The 23,541-nt window shown below is 45.4% G+C and overlaps 1 protein-coding gene across 1 annotated transcript; it reads right to left on the bottom strand.

The window, feature by feature from the left end:
* Nucleotides 1–16,021: 16,021 nt before the first annotated feature.
* On the bottom strand, nucleotides 16,022–17,776 carry LOC133053512 (testis-specific Y-encoded protein 3-like). Its single transcript, XM_061138097.1, has 5 exons — nucleotides 17,375–17,776; nucleotides 16,689–16,766; nucleotides 16,421–16,539; nucleotides 16,182–16,326; nucleotides 16,022–16,063 (listed from the first exon to the last, which is right to left on the bottom strand). The coding sequence occupies exons 1-5, from the start codon at nucleotides 17,774–17,776 to the stop codon at nucleotides 16,022–16,024; spliced, it is 786 nt and encodes a 261-aa protein (XP_060994080.1).
* Between the last annotated feature and the right edge of the window lie 5,765 nt (nucleotides 17,777–23,541).

Genomic DNA, 23,541 nt, shown 5'->3' with positions numbered 1-23,541 from the left:
ACATGGGACACAGCCTCTTTAATGCTCTTCAGAGAAGTTAAGCATGCAGACAACACGACAAAGATGGCCCTGGTTTACCTCCCAGGAAGCAGGCCTCTTGCTAGCTAATCTATAGGCAGGATTAAGTAAACCCACGCCTAAAATATCCCTGCCTTGGAGGAGAAGGAGTGAGCAGAGGGTCCATCTGCACTCTGAGTCACTTTTCTAAAGCCAGTGTGTCAACAACTTCGTTTCTGCATTTGTGTCTGCGAGCAGCCAAGGACAAAAAGTAATGGGATTGGACCACAGCTGAGCAGGTCAGCAGGAAGAGCCCAGCTGTCACCAGCTTTATCAGAAAGGATTTTGATGGGTATTTGTCAGCAGGCTTACTATTCAGAAACTTGTCGCTATGTCATGTCCAACTCTTTGCAACCCCATGGACTGTAGCTATCAGATTCCCCTGTACATGGAATTGTCCAGGGAGGAATACTGGAGTGTGTAGCCATTCTCTTCTTCAGGGGACCTTCCACACCCTGGGATCAAACCCTGGTCTCCTGCATTGCCTGCAGATTCTTTACTATCTGAGCCAACAGGAAAGCCCTAATTAGGAGAATGCCAAGAGCAATATTATACCAGTGAACTTGAAAACCTGGATGAAGTTGACACTTTTCAGGAAGGTACAAATTATCAAAAATTAACCCAAGGGGCAATTCTTTTAAAAATATGGTAAATCAATGACCATGAGAAACTGAAATTGTGGATAAAGACATACATTTCTACAAAGGCACCAAGTCCAGATTGTTTTAAATAGGAGTTCCACCAAACAGTCACGGAAAAGATCAGTAAATCCCATTCTCCACAAATTGCAGAGCAAAGAAAAAAAGGGGATGCTCTCCCATGCATTTGAGGAGATTGATGTCACCCTGAAATTAACTCTGAACTTTGACCACAAGACAAAAGGATACACCACTGTCATTGATGATGAAAGGTGAGGCACTCCTGCAATCCTGTAACACCTTTTCCCAGGCCCTGTGACTCTTTATGTAAGTTCCACTGATCCTGCCTGAACTTCAGCTTCCATGCTGGTGAAGAAAAGGGTCTGGACTATAATTGATATCCTTTATTAGGCCAGCCACATGCCACACTACACATCTACAAATGGATGCAATAACAGTATATCATGATTTTAACATCCTGGAGACCTTGAAGGCCCAGAAGAAACAGTCCAAGAGGGTCCAGAAGCAATGACACTCCTGTAGCAACTAGCATAGCTAGCACCCAGATCTTGACTTCTCAACATCGTTTTCTGGTGCAAAGAATCAGGGTTCCTTGGATAAGTGACTGATTCTAGGGCTTGACAGGGAAGACACATAACATGGAACATCTTACAGTACCCCAAACTAAGGACATACTCACAAAACCCCGTGATGATGTGTCATCTCTTGTCACAGGGATACAAGAGTTGACCAGAAGAGTTCCCAATGGTTGGAGCTGGAACAATTTGAGTATTAAAATAGCATAGCATCTAACCCTAAGTATGGGCTTTCAGGTGGCACAGTGCTAAAGAATCTGCCTGCTGATGCAGAGACACAGGAGATGCAGATTCGATCCCTTGGTTAGAAAGAGTTCCTGAGGGTAGGAAATGGCAACCCACTCCAGTATTCTTGCCTCAAAAGGTCTATGGAGAGAAGATCCTGACAGGCTACAGTCCATGGAATCATAAAGAGTCAGACATGACTGAGAAACTAAGGAAACACACAACCTTAACCATAAAGTAAATACCCACAAGTCCATACTGACACAGTTCACTTCACTTCAGTCGCTCAGTCATGCCCAACCCTTTGTGACCCCTGAAACACAGTATGCCAGGCCTCCCTGTCCATCACCAACTCCCAGAGTCCACCCAAACCCATGTCCATTGACATGGTGTTGCCGTCTAACCATCTCATCCTCTGTTGGTCCCTTCTCCTCCTGCCCTCAATCTTTCCCAGCATCAGGGTCTTTTCGAATGAGTCAGCTCTTCACATCAGGTGGCCAAAGGATTGGAACTGCAGCGTCAACATCACTCCTTTCAATGAACACCCAAGACTGATCTCCATTAGGATGGGCTGGTTGGATGTCCATTAGGTCCAAGGGACTCTCAAGACTCTTCTCCAACACCACAGTTCAAAAGCATCAATTCTTCAGTACTCAGCTTTCATTATAGTCCAACTCTCACATCCATACATGCCTACTGGAAAAACCATACCCTTGACTAGACAGACCTTTGTGGACAACGTAATGTCTCAGCTTTTAATACGCTGTCTATGTGGGTCATAACTTTCCTTGCAGGGAGTAAGCGTCTTTTAATTTCATGGCTGCAATCACCATCAGCACTGATTTTGGACCACCCCCAAAAATAAAGTCAGCCACTGTTTCCACTGTTTCCCCATCTATTTGCCAAGAAGCAGTGGGAACGGTGGAGAAGGCAGTGGCACCCCACTCCAGTACACTTGCCTGGAAAATCCCATGGATGGAGGAACCTGGTAGGCTGTGGTCCATTGGATCACTAAGAGTCAGACACGACTGAGCAACTTCATTTTCAATTTTCACTTTCACGCACTGGAGAAGGAAATGGCAACCCACTCCAATGTTCTTGCCTGGAGAACCCCAGGGATGGGGGAGCCTGGTGGGCTGCCGTCTATGAGTTGGACATGACTGAAGCGACCTAGCAGCAGTGGCAATGGGGCCGGATGCGATGATCTTAGTTTTCTGAATGTGGAGCTGTAAGCCAACTTTTTCATTTTGCTCTTTCACTTTCATCAAGAGGCTCTTTAATTCTTCTTCACTTTCTGCCATAAGGGTGGTGTCATCTGCATATCTGAGGTTATTGAAATTTCTCCCAGCAATCTTGATTCCACCTTGTGCTTTGTCTACCCCAGGATTTCTCATTATGTACTCTGCATATAAGTTAGATAAGCAGGGTGACAATATACAGCTTTGACCTACTTCTTTTCCTATTTGGAACCAGTCTGTTGTTCCATGTCCAGTTCTAACTGTTGCTTCCTGACCTGCATACAGGTTTCTCAAGAGTCAGGTCAGGTGGTCTGGTATTCCCACCTCTTTCAGAATTTTCCACAGTTTATTGTGATCCACACGGTCAAAGGCTTTGGCATAGTCAATAAATCAGACATAGATGTTTCTCCGGAACTCTCTTGCTTTTTTGATGATCCATTGGATGTTGGCAATTTGATCTCTGGTTCCTCTGCCTTTTCTGAAACCAGCTTGAACACCCGGAAGTTCATGGTTCACGTATTTCTGAAGCCTTGCCTGGGGAATTTTGAGCATTACTTTACTAGCATGTGAGATGAGTACAGCTGTGTGGTTGTTTGAGCATTCTTTGGGATTGGAATGAAAACTGACCTTTTCCGGTCCTGTGGCCAATGCTGAGTTTTCCAGATTTGTTGACATATTTAGTGTGGCACTTTCACAGCCTGCATCATCTTGGCAGCTGAAGATAGAGAAGCACTATACAGTAAGCAAAAATAAGACTGGGAGCTGATTGTGGCTCAGTTTTGAACTCCTTATTGCCAAATTCAGACTTAAATTGAAGAAAGAGGGGGAAACCAATAGTCCATTCAGGTATGCCCTAAATCAAATCCCTTTTGATTATACAGTGTAAGTGAGAAATAGGCTTAAGGGACTAGATCTGATGGACAGAGTGCCTGATGAACTATGGACGGAGATTCGTGACATTGTACAGGAGACAGGGATCAAGACCACCCCCAAGGAAAAGGAATGTAAAAAAGCAAAATGGCTGTCTGAGGAGGTGTTACAAATAGCTGTGAAAAGAAGAGAAGCGAAAAGCAAAGGAGAAAAGGAAAGATATACCTATTTGAATACTGACACCAATAAATGAATAAATAAATAAGTAGGGGAGGAGAGACAAATCTCATACAGAAAAAAATCTAAATAATTTATGTAAATATTCTACACTTCACTGTGAGCCTAGCATGATTTCTTCCTTCCAAAGAGAATAATGTGGAAAGGTGGAGGTCCTCAGGTTTCTCCACTCAGCCTTACAGTGGAGAAACCTACGGATCACTACATGAGCCAGGTGATCAAGGTCAACACCACCAGTGTTAAGTCGTGTTGATAGAATGTATCCTTGATGTGCTGTGTTGAGACTGGCACTTTTAGCTCTGTGATCTTCCTCACCAAAACGCCTAGCTCCAGTCTAAACATGAGAAAAGCCTCAGATAAATCCCAGTTGAGGGACAGTCCGCAAAATGCCTGACCAGCATTCCTTTCAACTATAACCAAAACCAGGGAAAGTCTGAGAAAATATCACAGTCCAGAAGAATCAAAGAGACAAGATGAAAAAAATATAATGTGGTACTACAGATGGGATCCTGGAAGGAAAAATGGATGGTAGTGGAAACAACAGAATTAAAATTAGCTAATAATAATATAGTGATATTTGTTTTATCGGTTGTGGCAAACTGAATATATGATGTTAACAATAAGGGAAACTGGGTGGCATATGGGAATACTCTATACTATAGTCACAATTTTTCTGTAAATCTAAAACTGTTCTAAAATGGAAAGTTTGTTAAAAACAACAACAAGAAACTGAAGACTCATAAGTATCTAGTAATTTGCCCAGGATCACACACCTAGGAAATGTCGGGGCTGGTACTGTTGTCCAGGGATGAGCTTTTGAAGACCAGTTACAAAGTCAAGGCCACCTGAAACTGAATGTGTCTCCTCCAGTTCTCTTCCACTCCCTGTTCCCTGAGACGTATTAACATGTAACATCCTGATGTGCCCATGGGATTAGGACTGAAGACTACAGTGTTCTGCTTTGCTTCATTGTTTCATAAACAGAACTGACCATCCATGAACCTCTTGCAGTGGTGAACTCAACTCAGTTTGAGGCAATGGAATTCCCAATAGTAATACTTGCAATAATCAAGGCAAGCATGTATGTGGTATTTTCTATAGTCGAGAGACTTTTAAAAGTGCTTCATGTGTGCTGATTCATTCAATCCTTAAAAAACCCTATGTGAGAAGTACCATTCTGCAGCTCAATTACAGAAAAAGCCTTACAGCTCAATACTTGTCCAAGTTCATTCTGTTATTCAGTAGCAGAGTCAGAATTTGACCCAGACCCCAGACTCTGCTGTACTCTCTGCACTTGCAAAAACCAGTAAACAACAAACAAACAAAACAACAACAATAACAACAACAACAACAACAACAAAAACACTACCTTTCTGATTTCCCAGTTTAGTAGATGAAAGAAATCAGCCAGTGTGTCAGGCCCAGATTAATCCTACAGGCCCCACAAATTGCAGAAACAGAGAAGCATTTGTCCTGAAATGGGCAGAATTCTTAGGGCAGTTTTACAAAGGCAGTGACATCAACAATCCTTTGTAGGCTTTAGATAGTTGGAAAGAGAGAAGGATTCAGAACAGAAGGAACAGCAAATGCAAAGGCCCTGAGGCAAGAGGATGAGGGTTGTAGAAGGACTAGCAGAAGCTATGTCTGCTGTACATTGGGAGAATGGGGGTGAGGAGGGTGGAAGGTGCTGAGTGGAAGCATACACAGAAGAGTGGGGCCTGAGTTGTGGTGGGAGGTGGGAGCCATTGTGGGGTTTTGAGGAGGGGAGAGCCAGGATCTGACTTAGTGTTTAACAGGATCCCTCTAGCTGCTGGATGAAAACTAGGCTGGACGAAGGGAGGGTAGAAATGAAGAGGTCATCAAACAGCTTCTCTAAGGAACCAGAGACCAGATATTTTAAGTTTTTCAGGGTCAAGACTGTCACTGTGTCAACTACTCAGTTCTCCCATTGTAGGACAAAATCAGCCACAGAGTATAAGCAAATGAGTGAACATGGCAGTGTTTCAGTAAAACATTACTTATACAACAGGTGGCCAGCCAGATTTTGCCCCCAGGTAATAGTTTGCTGTCCCCGGGTGTAGGTAGGAGGTAATTGTGGCTTAGGTCATGGTGGGAGCTGCAAGGAGGGCTCTTTGCCAAGACTTGCTTTCCCATTGACATAAGTACCTGATTCCAGTCAGATTTATGATCTCCCAGATCTTTCCATTTTAATTTATGTGTATGGAAATATTCGGTTTTTGTGTGTACATTCTCATTTTCTTTTCAACTGGTTTTTAATCACTTTAGACCCCTGTGATACTGGCTGTCTCATTCTCTAGTCTGATGCTTTTGCACTGCAGGATATGTTTGTGCTAATTTAAAAATCTCCATCTGTCTTCTGAGCTGCTGGGTTGCAGCCCCCTGGATAGATATACCACAGTTCATTCCTCCATGACCCAGTTGAGGGAACTACAGATGTTTCCAGTTTTCTCACAGGGATGACTGGCTTCCTTGCACAAGACTGTTTGTATGTTTTTCTCTGGGTCAGAAAGTGTTCATTCCTTAGCACCACTGTGACTCACCAATGGTGAGGCTACAGGAAAACCACCCTCTGTCTTGGCCAAGCATTCCCCCTCATATCTCCCCCACCCCTAACACACAGACAGGATTATAGTCACGCTTTGAGTCCAGAGAGGCCAGAAGCACCTTGGGCAGTGAGGAGTTGTTATCCTCAGCCTGAGAGGGCTTCCCCCCATGCAGCAGAGTTGTGAAGCATAGGGTCCTCACCCCCAGGGCCCAGTGTCCTTGTGTCCTCCACCTCCTACAGCTCCCCTCCCTGTCGGTTCAGCAGGTAACTCCATCCAGGTCAGCTGGCGAAGTATGAGGTAGTGTCTAGCTGAGCATTGTGGTCTTTTATTAAGCCAAAATGTGCTCACTACTGTTGTCCCACTTTAGCACCCCCCGACAATCCCCTGGCAGATGAGAAAACCAGATTCTTCCCACATGCCTTACTCTGATGTCAGGGAAAGTGCAGGGAACTCTGCCCAGGGGCCTAAGAGCCTGGTGAACCCCTACAGCAGCTTTAAAGCTTTACGGGAGGACTGGGGGCCACTGGGCAGTGGTTTTTCAATTTCAGGCAAAGCAACCGACTGGGGGAAAATTCGCTATTAATTTTTCCTCAGTGCCTGGGTCTCTGAAGTCAGCACTGGCTTTTCAGTACAGTTCTTGTTAATGTATTAGGATGGTGGTCCCTAGGATCCTCCCATCTTGATGATATTGCTCTGGATCAGGGGTCTCCCAACTAGGATGCCCATGGGGGCCCAGATAAAGTAAAGTGAGGAAAACTCAATAGAGGTTATGGAGGAGTGGAGATGGAGCTTGAGGCTGTGGATGGTCAGCATAGAGGAATATAAGCCCTGCATTGCTAGAGTATGTAAATTCTCAAAGTAGCAGAAATTCTGGAGAGACAGAGAAAGAGGGAGAAGGAGAGAGAGAGAAGGGAAGAAGGGGAAGTGAGGGAGAGAGATGGTAGTTGTTCCAGAATCATGTTTTACTGTTTTAAGACAGCTTGGGCTAAAGGAGATATGTCTCCTGGCCAGCTTGCAAGATCCTCCCTAATTGAACCTGTCAATACAGCAGTGAATTTGTTTGCCCTCCGAACCTGTGTTGTCTGATGGAATTTTGTGCAATGATGCAAAATGTGCAGCATCCAGTATGGTATTTGTTGGCTCCATTTGGCTGTGGAGCCCATGAAATAGACATAATGAGCTGAATTTTCTACTGAATTTTTAAATTTATTTTATTTATTTTGGGCTGTACTTGGTCTTCACTGCTGCACACACGCTTTCTCTAGTGGCGAGCAGAGACTACTGTCTAGTTGCAGCGTGTGGCCTTTTCATGGCAGTGGTTTCTCTCATGGTGAAGCATAGGCTCTAGGGTGCATGGGCTCAGTAGTTGTGGCACACTGGCTTAGTTGCTCCATGGCATATGGGTTCTTTCTGGAGCAGGGACCGAACCCTTGTCCTCTGCATTGGCAGGCAGATGCCAAACCACTGGACTTCCAGTGAAGTGCTCTATTCAATTTTAACTGGCTAACTATAAAGAACCACATGTGGTTGATTGCTACTCTAGTAGATAATGTGATTATGGAACAGGAGTCTTTAGGAAACGACATGCCATCTCAGGGATGGGGATCAATTTTACCACTAAGAGATAAGAATCCTGGGTGCAAGGAAGGAAAGGAGAAATGCAATCATAAGTAGAAATGGTTTAGGCATAAACCAGAGGTCTGCTGGCTCAGAGTGGTCATCCAGTGCCCTCCCAAGTTTCTTTTTTCTTTCCACCACTACCCAAAGAGTCTCTCAGTTGGGGTCACCACTGATCACCATCGTGTCCTTTGCCCTCTGGTCTGGCTACCCTCTGCCTAGGGCTGACCCCAAGGAAGCCCCTGGGTGAAGCTTCCTGCTGTTGTTGCCATTCAGACGTGTCAGAGCACACACCACCCACCCCCAGGGGCCACGGACATGCCAGGTCCCACGCCGCAGGACCCCAAGTCCTACTTTGTCACTGCCACAGAACTGGGGGCCAAGCAGTCCAGGGCCTCTGGGTACAAACCTCCTTCCAAACCAAAGGCTCCAGCAAGCCCCCTTCCAGTCCACAGCCCCTTGAGGAGACCAGGGAGGGATCAGCACCACACCACCCCTTCTTCTAGGTTCTGACCTCGAAACCCACAAAGCCAGCCCAGGCTTCCTGTATCAGGGTGACTGTGCCCACCCTACTCCCTGACTCTGTATATCTTCAACAAGTGATGGGAAGGTGGTCCCATTATCCCCCAGCAAAGCTCCTGTCCTCAAAGATAAATTCCAGCCTCTTCCTTGTGTAAAAAGAACTCTGCTCAAAATGTTGATCAGTCAGTCAGTTCAGTTGCTCAGTCATATCTTACTCGTTGATAGCACCATGTTCTTTCTCCCAGGGTGTCTCCTCCTTTCAGGAGTCCAGGGATGTTACAACCAGTTTCCCCCCAACCCTGCACCCAGAGGTCCATCTCAGAGTTCCATATGTCTCCTCTCCCTACAAGTCTTTACTAGGAGGTCTCCACCTCCTGAAATTGTCTTGCAAAAGCCAAAACTCGGATGTTTACAAATCTTAACACAATAATCAGAGCTAACATTTATGCAGCACCTACTGTGTGCCAGGTGTTTCTTCTCTCATCAACTGTGTAAGCAGGTTCTGTTGTTATCTCCACTTGCCAGTCTGACCGCTGAGGTTCATGGTGGCTGTATCATTTGCTCAAGGTCACACATCTAGGGAAGTGGTTGGATCCAGGATTCAAACCCAGACAATCAGACTCCGGAGCCTGAGCCCTAATCCGTACCATGATAGCAAGCACACACACTTATGATTTTTGCCTTATGGATCCTTCACCTGAATGCACTTTATGACGGAAGTGGAGCTCTTCATAGGGTTGGCGGGATTTGCATGTGGTTTCCTTGGGGGCACTGCATCACTCTTGCCTTTTGGTTGCCAACTGCAGGAAACCTATCTCCACTCCCTTAAACAGAAAAGTCTGTGTCTTCCTTTCCTGTGACTGTTGTACAAATTACCACACATTTAGTGGCTTAAAACACACAGTTCTGAAGGTCAAGTTTCCAAAATCAGTTTCACTGGGCTGAAGATGTCAGCAGAGCTGGTTTCTTCTGGAGGCTTTGAGGGGAGCATCTGTTTCTTTGCCTTTTTTGGCTCCAGGAATATGCCTGTATTTCTTGGCTTCTGGCCTCTTTCTCCACCTTCAATGCATGTCACTCCAGTACCCTTCTCTGTCATCAAATAACACCCCTCTACCTCTTACTTGCAAAGACCCATATAAGTACATTCAGGGTCCAACTAGCATACTCTACCCATCATGAGATCTTTAACTCAGTCACATCTACAGCGTTCCTTTTGCCCTGGAAGGTTCCTGGGATTAGGACGTGAGATATCTTTGAGGAGCTGTGTTTCAACCTACTATAGTGCTCAGGGTGGCCTACCCTCAGTTGTGGGCGGATAGAGTGAGTCACGTGATCTGACCTCATCCCTCTCTCCAGCTCTCAGACCTGCTTTCCTCTAACAGCCCCAGGCTTAACCCCACCATCCAGCAGCCCCAGGGAAAGAAGAGCTCCTCTTTGTCAAAAGTCCCAGGGCTGGTCCTCATTGGTCCTTCTGAGACTACAACCTCACCTTGGAAGTAATCACTGTGGCCAGAGGACCCTGAGTCTCTCTGATTGACTGAACCTGGGTCACGTGCCCACTGATGCCATCCCCTCCTCTCTGTCTTAATGACCGTGTGTTAAGGTATTTCTGCAAAGAGAACTGAGAGAGGGATGGGTGGTAGCAGGCAGCATGTTATTAGAATCCACTGAATGGCCAGCACTTGAAACGGTAGCCTGGCACATAGTAGAAGTGAAGATGCTCAGTCGTGTGTGACTCTTTGTGATCCCAAGGACTGCAGCCCACCAGGCTCCTCCATTTGTGGAATTTTCCAGACAAGAGTACTGGAGTGGTTCGCCATTTCCTTCTCCAGAAGATCTTCCCAACCCAGGGATTGAACCCAGGTTTCCCACATTGCAGGCAGACAGACACTTTACCCTCTAAGCCACCAGGGAAGACCAAACTATATGCTTGGCAAATAATAAGTGCTCAATAAATGATGGGCACAGATGGTGGGAAACTTGGGCAGGGGGCACCTCTGGAAGCTAATGCTTGAAGAATACAAGGTTTACTAAGGAGATGAAAGCAGAGAGACCTCCAGACAGAGGAAACACCTTGAACAAAGCAAAGGCTTTCGCTGTATGATCATGGTGACCACACATCCTAGTGTACCTGGGGGCAGAGGGAGATTGGATTGATCCTATTTTCTGCCTGTCTCCCCCACTGTATTACTAACAACAGCCCCCTTTACACAGAAAAACTGTCAGGGTGTGCATGATAAATTATACAGTTATCACCACCTTAGAGCCAACCAGCTCCTTCATAAGGAAACCAAAGGCAGAAGAGAATGAGACTTACCAAAGAGCATCCAACTTTTAGTGGCAAACTCCAGACTAGAATTCAGGACTCCTCACTCCTAGGCCAGTGCTCTTTCACCCTCCAGCTTATGAAATCACCTCTCAAAGTCTGCATTGGCTTCAACAGTCACGTATCTCCCTTTTTCTCTTCTTGCCAAATTCTCCATAGGACTGTGACCAGATCCACCTGGATGATGTCTCATCTCATGACAATGGGCAAGATTTAAGGTAGGAATTTGGGGAGTCAAAAATGTCCCTTCTGATTGAGAATGAAGCTCTCCTGTCACTGGGATGCAGAGAGGAAGCTGGCTATCAGGGCAGGGTGTGCTTGCCTCCACGATAACAGGGACTTGTGTTTCTCTGAACTCAAAAATCACAATCATGCCCCCGACCCTGCAGCTTCTTCCACATCACCTCAAATCACTGAGGATGAGCTTTCCACAAACTCCCTGTAACTTGGCTTCTTCTTATCTCTTTGTGGGCCTGTTTTAGCCCTGCTTAATAAAGTCATGAATGCATGAGTGCATGGGTTCAGTCCCCGATCAGGGAGCTAAGATCCCACAAGCTGCAGATGCACAACAAAAAAACAGATAGAGCATGAAAATATTATATAAAGCATAATAAAATGCTGCATGCATAAAGACTGTCATACACCACTTCTAATCTTGCCTCCCAGAATCACCACCCTCAAGAGTCTAGTAGACATCTTCCCAAGAATTGACTGCACTCATTAACATATATGTGTGTGTGTGTGTGTGTGTGTATACGCACACATAAAATTTGATATTAGATCAGCTCAGTCAATACTCAAAAATATCTCCTGAATGAATAAACGGTACGTTGTTTTCTAGCGAAAACACTCAAAACTCCTAGGACATGAATTTCAGAAATAAGGTCCCCAACTGCTCAAAATGAGACAGCTTTCTGAAGAGTATGGCTGAGGAATGTTCCAAGCCTGTCCATTGTAAAAACAGAACCCTTATTAATCTGTGCTTATCAAAATGATCACAGTTGAGCACCTCTAGGCCCAGCAAAAGGATTGGGAGACCAAAACAATGTTTTGCTTGTGGGCCATTTGTGGTAACCTCATTTAGCATTGGCTTCCAACTTACTCCAAAAAAAAAAAAAAGAAAGAAATTAAAGTTTCTGTTACTGAGCCCTGCAAGTCTTTTTAAAGCCCAGCACAATTAGAGGTGATCAGTGGGCATCACCTGCTTTGTCTTAATTAGCTGTTCAGAAAATACTCTGCAGTCAGGCCTGGCCAGGACCAGGCTCCAGTGCCCACCAGGACTGCTCAATTTATGGAGTAAATAAACCCCAGATCAAGCTAATTGTGTCCTTTCCATGAAGTCATCCCTGGGAACCACTCTCCGTTTCAGATCTATGAGTGACCAGTGTTCCATTTTTAATCTTTTCTGCTGTAGTGGCTAGCTTGAATCGAAAGCAATGCCCCTCTATATCCTGACCTGAGCTGAGCTATTGGTACCTCACCTTAAGAATCCACAATCCAAGGGTGTTTTTTGCTCCAGAAGTCAAATTCCCCATGTGTTCATTTAGGAAGTATCGGTTAATGACCTACTGTGAGCTAGGCATCAAATGTCCCATATATATATCATATATATATGTGTGTGTATATATATATATATACATATATATATATATACACACACATATGTTTTCCCTCAGTTAATAGTAAAAACTGAGACTGACCTGGTGGACCAGTTGTTAAGACTCTGTGATTCCAAGGCAGGGAGCATGGGTTTGATCCCTGGTCAGGGAACTAAGATCCCACATGCCACACAGGTAGCCAAAAAATAATTAATTACAAGAAGAAAAAACCCAAAAAGCCAAAAAAGCAAAACAAAACAGTAAAAACCATCAGTGTCATGGCTCTTATCTTGTGCAATTCCCTGTTCCGGATGGTTCATGCAGCTTATATCATTGCACCCTCACAGCAATTAAGAAAAAGTGGCTTGCATCATCCTCATTTTACACTGGAGAGCGGGAGGTACCGAGAGGTTAAGTAACCTGCCCAACATGACACAGCTGGTAAGTGTGGGAGCAGGATTCATGGACACCCTGCCCTGTCATGCCCTTGATCTCTTGGCAGAACATCCAGCCATCTCCCAGGAAACTAAGTCCTCTGAGTTTCAAGTCAGTGTTTTTCAAAAGTAAATCCTCTGGCCTTTCTGCACTACCCAGGGAAGGGTTACTGATGGCTACTGATCCCAGAGCTGATACCTGCCTCTGACAGAGGCTCTCACTTTAACCAGCCCACCCCTGCTCTGTGTAGCAAGACTCTTCTCTGTGCCATTCCTGCAATACCAAGGGGAACTTCCCCAGTGGGTCAGATGTAGTAGATGCTGGTCCAGGAAGTCCTACACATGTGTGGTACCATCTTCCATGAGTGCCCAGGAGGTCATGCCTGATCTCTCCTTCTCCAGTGATCCAGACGAGTTTGAAAAAGAAGAACAAGTCACTTTTGAAAAGGAGGAATGTTAGGGTGAATGAATGCTCCAGCACCCAAGTTCATTGGCACTCAACCAAGGTCACAGACTCGTCTAAAGGCACACAGATGTCCTCTGCTGCCCAGCGACTCCCTGCTGGAGACTTCAGTGCTCAGATCACTGGATGGGAAGTGGTCTGATGCTGTCCTTCCACAGAGGCTTAAAAAAAAAAAGTGGAAAGGAGGTTGATAAAAATTAAATTAAAAAACAAAACAAAATTATGTAGCAAGATGAGAACCTTGACAGTAGAGAGGAAGGAGCATGAGGCAAAAAGCATGGGTTCTTGGGGCATATGATTCTCCTTAGTAACAACAATTGCATTTCAAACCTTCCCTCTTATAATTTGATATTCCCTCTTATAATTTGTCTTCCCAGGGACATGGTAATTGTATTATAATTTAACAAAATCCACTGACTTTCATTAAAAAATATGAATTTTTGCAATATATGCTAAAGAATTCTAGTCAAATATCACTCATTAGACTAGTCATATCAGTGGTTTTAAATACCACTTCAAAATATAAAACTTAAATTTCAGGAAAAAGTGCTTGAATAGATTTTATAAAGCACCAGGAAATATCCAAAATATTTTCCCTTACTGTGTCTACTGAAAAAAAAAAAAAAAAAAAAAAAAACTCTTCTGAAATTTCCTCTACTTGATAAAATAATGAGTTAAAAATGAAAAAAAAATCTAGAGCACATGGGCTTATATACAACAAGCTATGTAATGATTTCCATTTAACATTAGTCATAGTGGTGGTCACTCAAATAGGAAGTAAACTTGTATTTATCCAAACACCCAATAAAGCAAAATTCTCAGGTCAAAAAATAAAAACAGGGGTTCTGGAAAAGAGGAACCCTGATGGGATAAAGTCACATAGCCCCTTTCTCATCAGGTTAAGAATGTGCTCGAAAAGTGACCAGCACAGTGAGTCATTCTTACTAAATGGCTCTCTGTCCTTTTGACTAGAAAGTATCTAGTTAGGGGTATTTTATTTCTCTTTGGCCCCCGATCACCACAACCCAAGGCAGGGTCTGAGAAAAAAAAGTGACAGCAAAATCTCTGTGTAAGGACCTGCCCAAACAATACCCATATACATACAATTATTTGATGCTCTATATTTATCCTTTGGAATTATTTCAGGTTTACTTGTGTCTCCCTCTCGATCCATTTCCCTCGATCCAGGCCACCCTTCATTACTTTCCAGTCCAAGAGCACTATGCTGGCCACTGATCTGCATGTGAAGCAGCTTATTAGGTATCCTATTTTAGGTCAAGGGGGACACTCCATCATTGTTTCTCAAAATCAGGGGGTTCCTTTCAAAACAGACTAGAGACACACATATGTAAACCTACCCTCTCTGCAAGCACTAAAGACAGCTTTAAACTTGCAAGACAGTTCCCAGGAGAGAGTGTCTGTGAACTTTCACATTTCCTCTAAGCACATACCAAACATCACGCACCCCAGTCTTCACTGTACAACTACTTACCATAGCTAGGACATGGAAGCAACCTATATGTCCATCGGCAGATGAAGGGATAAGGAAGTTGGCATACAGATACACAATTGTATGTTACTCAGGTCTAAAAAGGAATGTGGCCAAGTCAGTTCTAATGAGATGGGATGAACGTGGATCCTATTATACAGGGTCAAATGAGTCAGAAAGAGAAAAATAAACACTGTATGTTAACACAAATATATGGAGTTGAGGACCATGCAGGAGGTACTGCACATCCAACATGCAGAGCAGCAAGTGAAGACACAGACATATAAAGAACAGACTTTGAACTCAGTGGGAGAGCTTGAGGGTGGGTTAATTTGAGAAAATTCTTCTAAAACATTTACACTACCTTATGTAAAATAGATGACCAGTGCGAGTTTGATGCGTGAAGCAAAGCAACCAAAGTCATGTTGAGGGACAACCCAGAAAGACAGGCAGGGGAGGGCAGTCGGTGGCACGTTCAGCATTTGGGGGACACGTGTATACCCATGGGCGATTCATGTTGGCCAATGTGCAGCAAAACCTGTCTCAGTACTGTAAAGTAATTATCCTCCAGTTAAAACAAATAAAAGACTATTCTTCATAATCTTGCACAGTGGTCAGTATTCTCAGAATGAGGGTGCAGGTGAAAAAGATACAGAAGAAAATTAAAAGCAACAACACCAACAAAACAAGTGTAATGATCAAAATGGAATCAAAGGATGGTCAGTGGGCCACGACCTTGCAGAAAAGAGACTCACAAACCTATGTGGAAAGGGGCTTCATAAAGAATAGCAGGTGGACCCCAATTTAAGAGAAGCCTGAGGGTAGACTTGTTGGCCATGGAATGACAGTTCAGAGATGTGCAGCCGAGCCAGATATCAATTGGAGTGACTTTGGCCTCACCAGGCCACTTCATCTACCTCAGCTTCTCCGTTAGAACCTGGTTTTTACTAGAGTTATCTACCACTCCTATCTTTTGCCAATTCCCTCAGGCCCTGGTGTCACTCTGGATTCCGCGGAGTCTCACTTTCTCCACAAGTGGAAGAACGACCCAATTTCCTGGATAACAGCTATGCCAGTGCTCAGCCCTTGGGCTCCTCACCTCTCGTCCTCCCAGTACCTCTCATGCTGGAGCCTTCCTCCTCACCTAGTACTGCAAAGGATTGGGCCACAGATCCTTTATGATGACCTTCCAGGGCAATGAGCAAGGTCAGCACAGGGCCGGCTAGGCCCTGAGCCCTCCCGTGCACCACCAAGAACTCCAATATAAATCACCAATCTGGCCCAGTGCCCACGTGGGACCCCACCTCAGCAATTTGGTCAGATCCTGTGAAGCTGTGGTCAGAGAGCCAGTTGAAGAAGTTAACGCTGCTCTTGTGGTTCCTGCGGCTGTATGCCTTACGTTCAAACCCCTGGTGCCACTGAATTGGAGTGGAACAGGATACTTGGTATCTTGCAGGAGAAGGAATATGGGAGAAACACCTAAATCACTTTCCAATTCAACCTCCACTTTTCTGTCCCCACCCCCCAAAATCCAGGGAGCTGCCTCTTACCAGTGACGTTAATGAGATACTTCTTAACAATTAATTCTTTTTGGAAATACGTATTCCTCTGAAAGGACAATGTGATCATGCAGTGATGAGTGGGATGCTGGAGTTCCTCCACCTGCCAGGACAAAGTGTGGCAGGTGGGGGGTGGGTGGGTGTGAAACCTCTTTACAGAAGAGCTGCCTTTTCCTGTCTTCAGGGATAAACCACATCCTCTCCCCTTCCCAGTCACCTCCCCTCCTCAATGATCAGTGTCCCCTGCCTGACTTTCAAGTTGGTCATGAAGTGAAGCATGTCTTGGTCTTGTTTGGTCATCAGACATGACATTTTGGGGTGGTTCGTAAACTGCTTTAGGTCAAGGAGCCTCTAGATGCTCGAGGTAAAAGTGCCAGAAGAACAAAGCTAGCCTAAAGGGTAACATGGCTCTGTCTGACTTCAACTTGCTCCTAATTAACTCATCACATTTCTGTTGATGAAGACTGTCTGAACGCCAGACAAGGCTGTGCCTAGGAATGCACTACCAGAAGGAGGTTCTCTTCCTAACAGGAAGGCCCTAAGCTCCATCTCAGCCCCCTGAAAGTTAGCTTACTTCTGGAGAACACACACTGCTAGCTACAACCAGTATGAGCACATACACTGCCAACCTCCCCCCAAATACACTCAGCTTTTGGAAGAAGACCTGGATTCCAGATAAGCCTTTTATCTGAAGAGTCCCTGGTGCTAAGGACAATTCTGACTGGGACCTCTGCAAGAAAAGCCCAAGTACCAATTTGTGCTAGCCAGAATAGCAAGGACATCACACCTAATATCAGGAACAGATATGCAGGACGGTCACCAATACCCATCATCCAAAAATATAAATTTTATACCAGAACTCTCAGATCTATAAACTGTTCCTGCAATAGCACAGGTTAAAAAAAAAAAAAAATCTCAAGCACCACAGCAAGGCATACAACTTTAATCCAGAAACCACGGATTCCCTGGGTGATGGCACTTCTGTGTTCTAGATTCAGCATCCGCCTCTGACAGTTCTTATGTTTCAGGCGAGCGTGCACCCTTTGGGCTTTCTTATTCACAGGCTCCAGCTCCAGCTGCAGGGTCGCCAGCGCCTCCAGTGCAGGCTGGTCACTCGGAGCTCCGGGCCTTGGATGTTCCTGGCACTGCTCCTCCGAGGACACCTGCTCCTGCTCCTCGTACACCACCAGCTCCACCTCCTCCATGACGTCTAACACCAGCAGCTGGACTTCCTGCCCGATTCCCGATATCTCTCCCTCCTCCAGGGTAGCACCTTCCTCCACTGCCTCCACCCAGTAGAGGGTGGCCTCCTCGCTTGGCACACCACCTGGGGCCTGCATCACCTCTGTCACCCCACCAGGCTGCTAGGCCCCAGGGCCCCTTCCTCGTGAAGACCTGGGCTCACAAGATCCAGGATCCCGGGCTGATGCTGCCTTCCCGTGGCCCCATCTCACTCTCCATGGTGTTCTGGTCCTAGCCCGGAGAGGCGAAGAAGCTGGCCACGAGAACACAGCAGGCAACCTGCACAGCCTGCCCACCAACTGCAGCCTATGTGGCACTACCAACAGCTTCCTTGCCCACAGCCAATGAGCAGGGAAGGGGAGACACTCATGCGCAGAACTGTGCGTCCCCATGCACGAATAGGATGGTGGCCGGAAGGGGCTGAACTCCACACCCTGACCTCCAGACACCAGGACACGCCCCTTGGAATTCTGGGCACTCTGGCCGCAGGTGACCCAGTGGCCAAACTCGGCCCTGCGCAGAGTACACCGGTCCACGCAAGCCGTTTGCCTGACCAACAGTGCAGAAGTGCCTGACCAGCGACTGGGAGAGCAGGCCAGTTGGAGGTGAAGGCAAAGAACCTGAACCTGATGCTGCAGCCATCCTCAAGCTTGACATTGCCTCTGGGGCAGCGGGTGACTCCGTGTACTCAGGGATCCACACAGGTGAGACAGGGTTCATGGGTACCTCAGGGACAGAGGGGCTCACCTCGGATCCAAGCTACAAGCCCTGGGCAGGGCGTGGGGCTGGGGGGCCGGGGGGCGGTGCAGGGGATCATGGAGGCACGGGGAAGTGGGCGGATCTCATGCTGACCTCACCAACGTGCACCCGCTGCAGAGTGCATCTCTCAACTTGTGCCTTAGGCTTGAGCCATGTCAGGAATGCAGCCATCCTCTGATGAAGAAGCAGAGCACTTTCCTCAGCTCACTGTCCAGGCCCCACAACGCAGCCCAAGCCAGACACCCTGGAGCCCCTGACCTGCGGGCTTTCAGCTCTTGGCCTGTCCCCTGGCCTGGCTTAGAGCAGGCAGCCGGGTGGCTAAGGATGTGCATCTGTGGATGCACTTCCCAGAGGAACAGAGCTTCTCTGGGAAGTGTTTGAAGTGGAGCAACGTGCTCCTCCTGACCATTAGTTACTCCTGCCTCCCAGCCGAACAGCTAAGGTGGGCACACTTAAGTGCCTGGACAGATGCCATGCTCACACTCTGTCTCCTAGGATGTCTGGTGTTTCACACTGAGCATATGCCTTAGACCAGACACACACACACACACACACACACACAGGTGACACTAGCACACACATGTACACACATACACACACATACAAGGAACAGTGACACAGATGCAAACAGGTGTTTCAGAGACTGAAGAACCAGTGGTTCATATGAAAGACACAGACCTCCTTATTTCTCTGAGGAAAATGTCCATTCGGATCTTCAAATATGAAATATAGAGAAATCCAACTTTCATGAAGGAAAGTTTTTCATACAGGCAATATAGATTTTCATACATGCAATGCAGAGAACTCTATATTTCATGGTGGACAGTCATTGCTTTATATTTGGGAAATACAAAGAATTAAGTATTTCACAAAGAAACAGTGGTGCCGAGAATATCATTTATAAAATAGAGGTGATTCCAATTCCATATTCGTTCCCCATATCTTAATTAGTTAACTTCATGTCAGTAAAATTTCACTGAGGTTTCCATATAGGCAAGGCATACAGTTTCACAATTCAAGCAGGAAAGCGTATGCTCAATTTTTCATATCTGAAATATATAGATTTCCCCATTCATGTAGGAAACAGTGTGCACAAATATTTATATGTGAAACAGACAAGATTCAATATACGAGGAAGAAACTTATAAAAGTACGGTTTCAAACATGAAATACAGATTTCCTTTTTCATGTTTAAACATCTGCATCCATGTTCTCACAAGTGAAATAGAGAAAATTCCATATTTCATGCAGAAAAATCATCTCTCAGATTTTCATCTGCATGAAGCAGGGCATGCATAGCAAGGGCTCTGGAACAACCCAGAAGCATAGCATAGGAAGGGATATGGGAGTGGTTCCAGGATGGGTGGGACCCCTACATACTTATGGCTTATTAATGTTGATGCATGGCAGAAACCATCACGATACTGTGTAGTAATTAACCCCCAGTTAATTTCTTTCTTCATTGAGTTTTGAGAAAAGGAAAAGAAGAACGGGACTCTGCTCTGCTCTGTGGTGACGTAAATGGGAAGGAAATCAGAAAATGATGGGAAATATGTACACCTAAAATTGATTCGCTTTGACATATGTACAGCAGAAACTAAAGCAACCTTGTGATGCAACTATAGTCCAATAATAATTGTTTGAAATAGATTACATGTCAACTAATTCCAGCAATGAATAAATAATCGATGGCCCCGTTGGCAATATATGACCTAGGCAGTGTTATGCTAAGTTAAATAGTTCAGTTAGAGGAAGGCGAAAGCTTTTACATCACATGACATTGTTAAGTTGAAATCCCTGCATTATGAAAACAGAGTAGAGTGTGGTCATTGGGCTAGTTGAAATGGCCCATAATGGTCCAGGTTACCAAGTTTTAGTCCCGGGTTGAATAAGCTCATCAAGGAAGATACTGTAATAGAGGCAGGATGTAAGAGAGCTGTAGGCCTCAGCCCAAGACCATTAGTGAAGCTAGAAAACCCAACACTGTCAACAGAAAGCCTCTCAGCACAATGCAGTGAAAGCTACATTATAGCCTTCCCACAGGGCCCTCCAGGCCCTCGGGCCTCGGGCTGGGTAATGGACTGTGGAGCTTGGGGACAGGCTGTGTCTTGCAGAGTCCCAGAGCCCTTGCTGGAACCACTCACTGGCCTGGCCCAGGTTTCCAAGCAATGGCCAACGTGTCCCACCCCACCTCCATGTCTGAACAGTTGTGACATCTGCATGGGTCACAGTCTACAGGACCCAGCTCCCCATTAGGGTAGACTGAGGAGGCTGAGGGCCAGCTGCATGCTGGGTACCTGGCTCCCTCATTGATGGCGGCTGGGCAGGGTATGGGGGCCTTGGTAAGGGGAGGGCACAGAGAGCTGAGAACTGCCTCTTCTAGCTGAGACCAGGCACTGCTGGAAGTAACAAGACTGGGTGCTAGATGAATGCTCCCAACAGGATAACTGGCCTGCATAGGGACCCCCTCCTTCCAACCAGGACCTTAGAGGATGAAAGTCAAACTTTGGGCCTTTCCTTTTAGGGAATAGGGAATAATGTTCATTTCCCTTGAGGATTACAGGATCACAGCTGGCCACCACCTTACCTCAGGCAAACAGGATCTGACAGCAAGAAGTTTGTACCAGCTCATCACACCCCTCTCTCACGTTTCCTATACATGGCCTTTGCTGAAAGCTTTGAGGGAGTTTACATTTTTTTTCCATTGGCTTAGGCTTTTATTCTTTTTTAATGCAAGCATTTAACATTATAAGCACCTCAAGACATGCATCTCATGAGTTCTCATATGCTGATTTTTTTTTTCTTTTTTTTTTTGGTCACTCAGCTAAAGTATCTTTTAATCTTTATATTTTACCTCTTTGTTTAAAATTTTGTTTTAATTGGAAGTTAATTACTTTACAGTATTGTGGTGGTTTTTGCCATACATTCACATGAATCAGCCATGGGTGTATATGTGTTCCCCATCCTGATCCTCTCTCCTGCCTCCCTCCTCATCCCATCCATCACGGCCTTCCCAGTGCACCAGCCCTGAGCACCCTGCCTCATGCATCGAACCTGGGCTGGTGCTAGGTTTCACATATGATAATATAAATGTTTCAATGCTATTCTCTCAAACCATTGCACCCTTGCCTTCTCCCGCAGAGTCCAAAAGTCTGTTGTTTACATCTGTGTCTCTTTTGCTGTCTCGCATATAGGGTCATTGTTACCGTCTTTCTAAGTTCCATATATATGGGTTAATCTACTGTATTGATGTTTTTCTTTCTGACTGACTTCACTCCGTATAATAGGCTCCAGTTTCATCCACCTCATTAGAATGGATTCAAATGCATTCATTTTAATTGCCAAGTAATATTCCATTGTGTATATGTAGCAGAACTTTCTTCTCCTTTCCTCTGTCAATGAACATCTAGGTTGCTACTATTGAAAACAGTGCTGCGAGGAACACAGGTGCACGTGTCTTTGAACTCTGGTTTCCTCAGTGTGTATGCCCAGCAGAGGGATTACTGGGTCATATGACAGTTATCTTTCCAGTTTTTTAAAGGAATCTTCACATTGCACTCCATGGTGACTGAACTAGTTTGCATTCACACCATCAGTGTGAGAGGGTTCCTTTTTCTCCACACCCTCTCCAGCATTTACTGTTTGTAGACTTTTGGATAGCAACCATTCTGACTGGCTTGAGATGGTACGTCATTGTGGTTTCGATTTGCATTTCTCTGAGAATGGGTGTTGTTGAGCATCTTTTCGTGTGTTTTTTAGCCATCTATATATCTTCTTTGGAGAAATGTCTGTTTAGTTCGTTGGCCCATTTTTTGATTGGGTCACTTAATTTTCCAGAATTGAGCTGCAGGAGTTGCTTGTATATTTTTGAGATTAATTTTTTGTTTGTTACTTCATTTGCTATTATTTTCTCCCATTCTGAATGCTGTCTTTTCACCTTGTTTATAATTTCCTTCTGTGCAAACACTTGCTTATAGTTTTCCTCCTGCACAAAAGCTTTTCAGCTTAATTAGGGCCCATTTGTTTATTTTTTCTTTTATTCCCATTACCCTGGGAGGTGGGTCATAGAGGATCCTGCTGTGATTTATGTCAGAGAGTGTTTTGCCTATGTTTTCCTCTAAGGGTGTTGTAGTTTGTCACCTTATGTTGAGATCTTTAATCCCTTTTGAGTTTATTTTTGTGTGTGTAGTGTTAGAAAGTGTTCTAGCTTCATTCTTTTACAAGTGGTTGATCAGTTTTCCCAGCACTGCTTGGTCAATAGATTGTCTTTTCTCCATCGTATATGATTGCCTCCTTTGTCAAAGATAAGGTTTCCATAGGTGTGTGGATTTATCTCTGGGCTTTCTGTGTTGTTCATGGCAAACAGACGGGGAAACACTGGCTGACTTTACTTTTCTGGTCTCCAAAATCACTGCAGATGGTGATTGCAGCCATGAAATAAATGACGCTTACTCCTTGGATGGAAAGTTACGACCAACCTAGAAAGCATATTGAAAAGCAGAGACATTAGCTTGTCAGCAAAGGTCTGTCTAGTCAAGGCTATGGTTTTTCCAGTGGTCTTGCATGGATCTGAGAGTTGGGCTATAAAGCAAGTTGAGTGCAGAAGGATTGATGCTTTTGAACTGTGGTGTTGGAGAAGACTCTTGAGAGACCCTTGGACTGTGAGGAGATCCAACCAGGCCATCTTAAAGGAGGTCAGTCCTGGGTATTCACCTGAAGCTGCAACTCCAATATTTTGGCCACATGATGTGGAGAGCTGACTCATTGGAAAAGACCCTGATGCTGGGAAAGATTGAGGGCAGGAGGAGAAGGGGACAGCAGAGGATGAGATGGTTAGCATCACTGACTCAATGGACATGGGTTTGGGTGGACCCTAGGAGTTGGCAATGGACGGGGAAGTGAGGCCTTGGGTGCTGTGGTCCATGGGGTCTTAAAGAGTCAGACGCTACTGAGGTGAGCTGAACTGAACTGCAGTCAGTTCGGGCCAATGGTGGTGTCGCAGTGCTGTTTGGTGGTCACTGGCGAGCATAGCTTCATGGGTGCTGAGCCGGCAGCATCGTCCGTGCTGTGGGCGCTGCGAAAGAATCGCTGATCCTGCTGAACT

The sequence above is a fragment of the Dama dama genome, chromosome Y (assembly GCF_033118175.1).
Source record: "Dama dama isolate Ldn47 chromosome Y, ASM3311817v1, whole genome shotgun sequence".
Lineage (NCBI taxonomy): Eukaryota > Metazoa > Chordata > Mammalia > Artiodactyla > Cervidae > Dama > Dama dama.
This window is presented reverse-complemented; position numbering and strand designations above follow the sequence as displayed.

Excerpts from the sequence above, each read along its gene's own strand:
- LOC133053512 (XM_061138097.1), bottom strand. The coding sequence starts at position 17,776 with ATGCAGGCCCCAGGTGGTGTGCCAAGCGAGGAGGCCACCCTCTACTGG. Across the intron at positions 16,767-17,374 it reads GTGGTTTCTGGATTAAAGTT|TTTACGAACCACCCCAAAAT; the intron begins GTATGCCTTGCT and ends GACCTAAAGCAG. Across the intron at positions 16,064-16,181 it reads GATCTGACCAAATTGCTGAG|GTCATCATAAAGGATCTGTG; the intron begins GTGGGGTCCCAC and ends TTGCCCTGGAAG.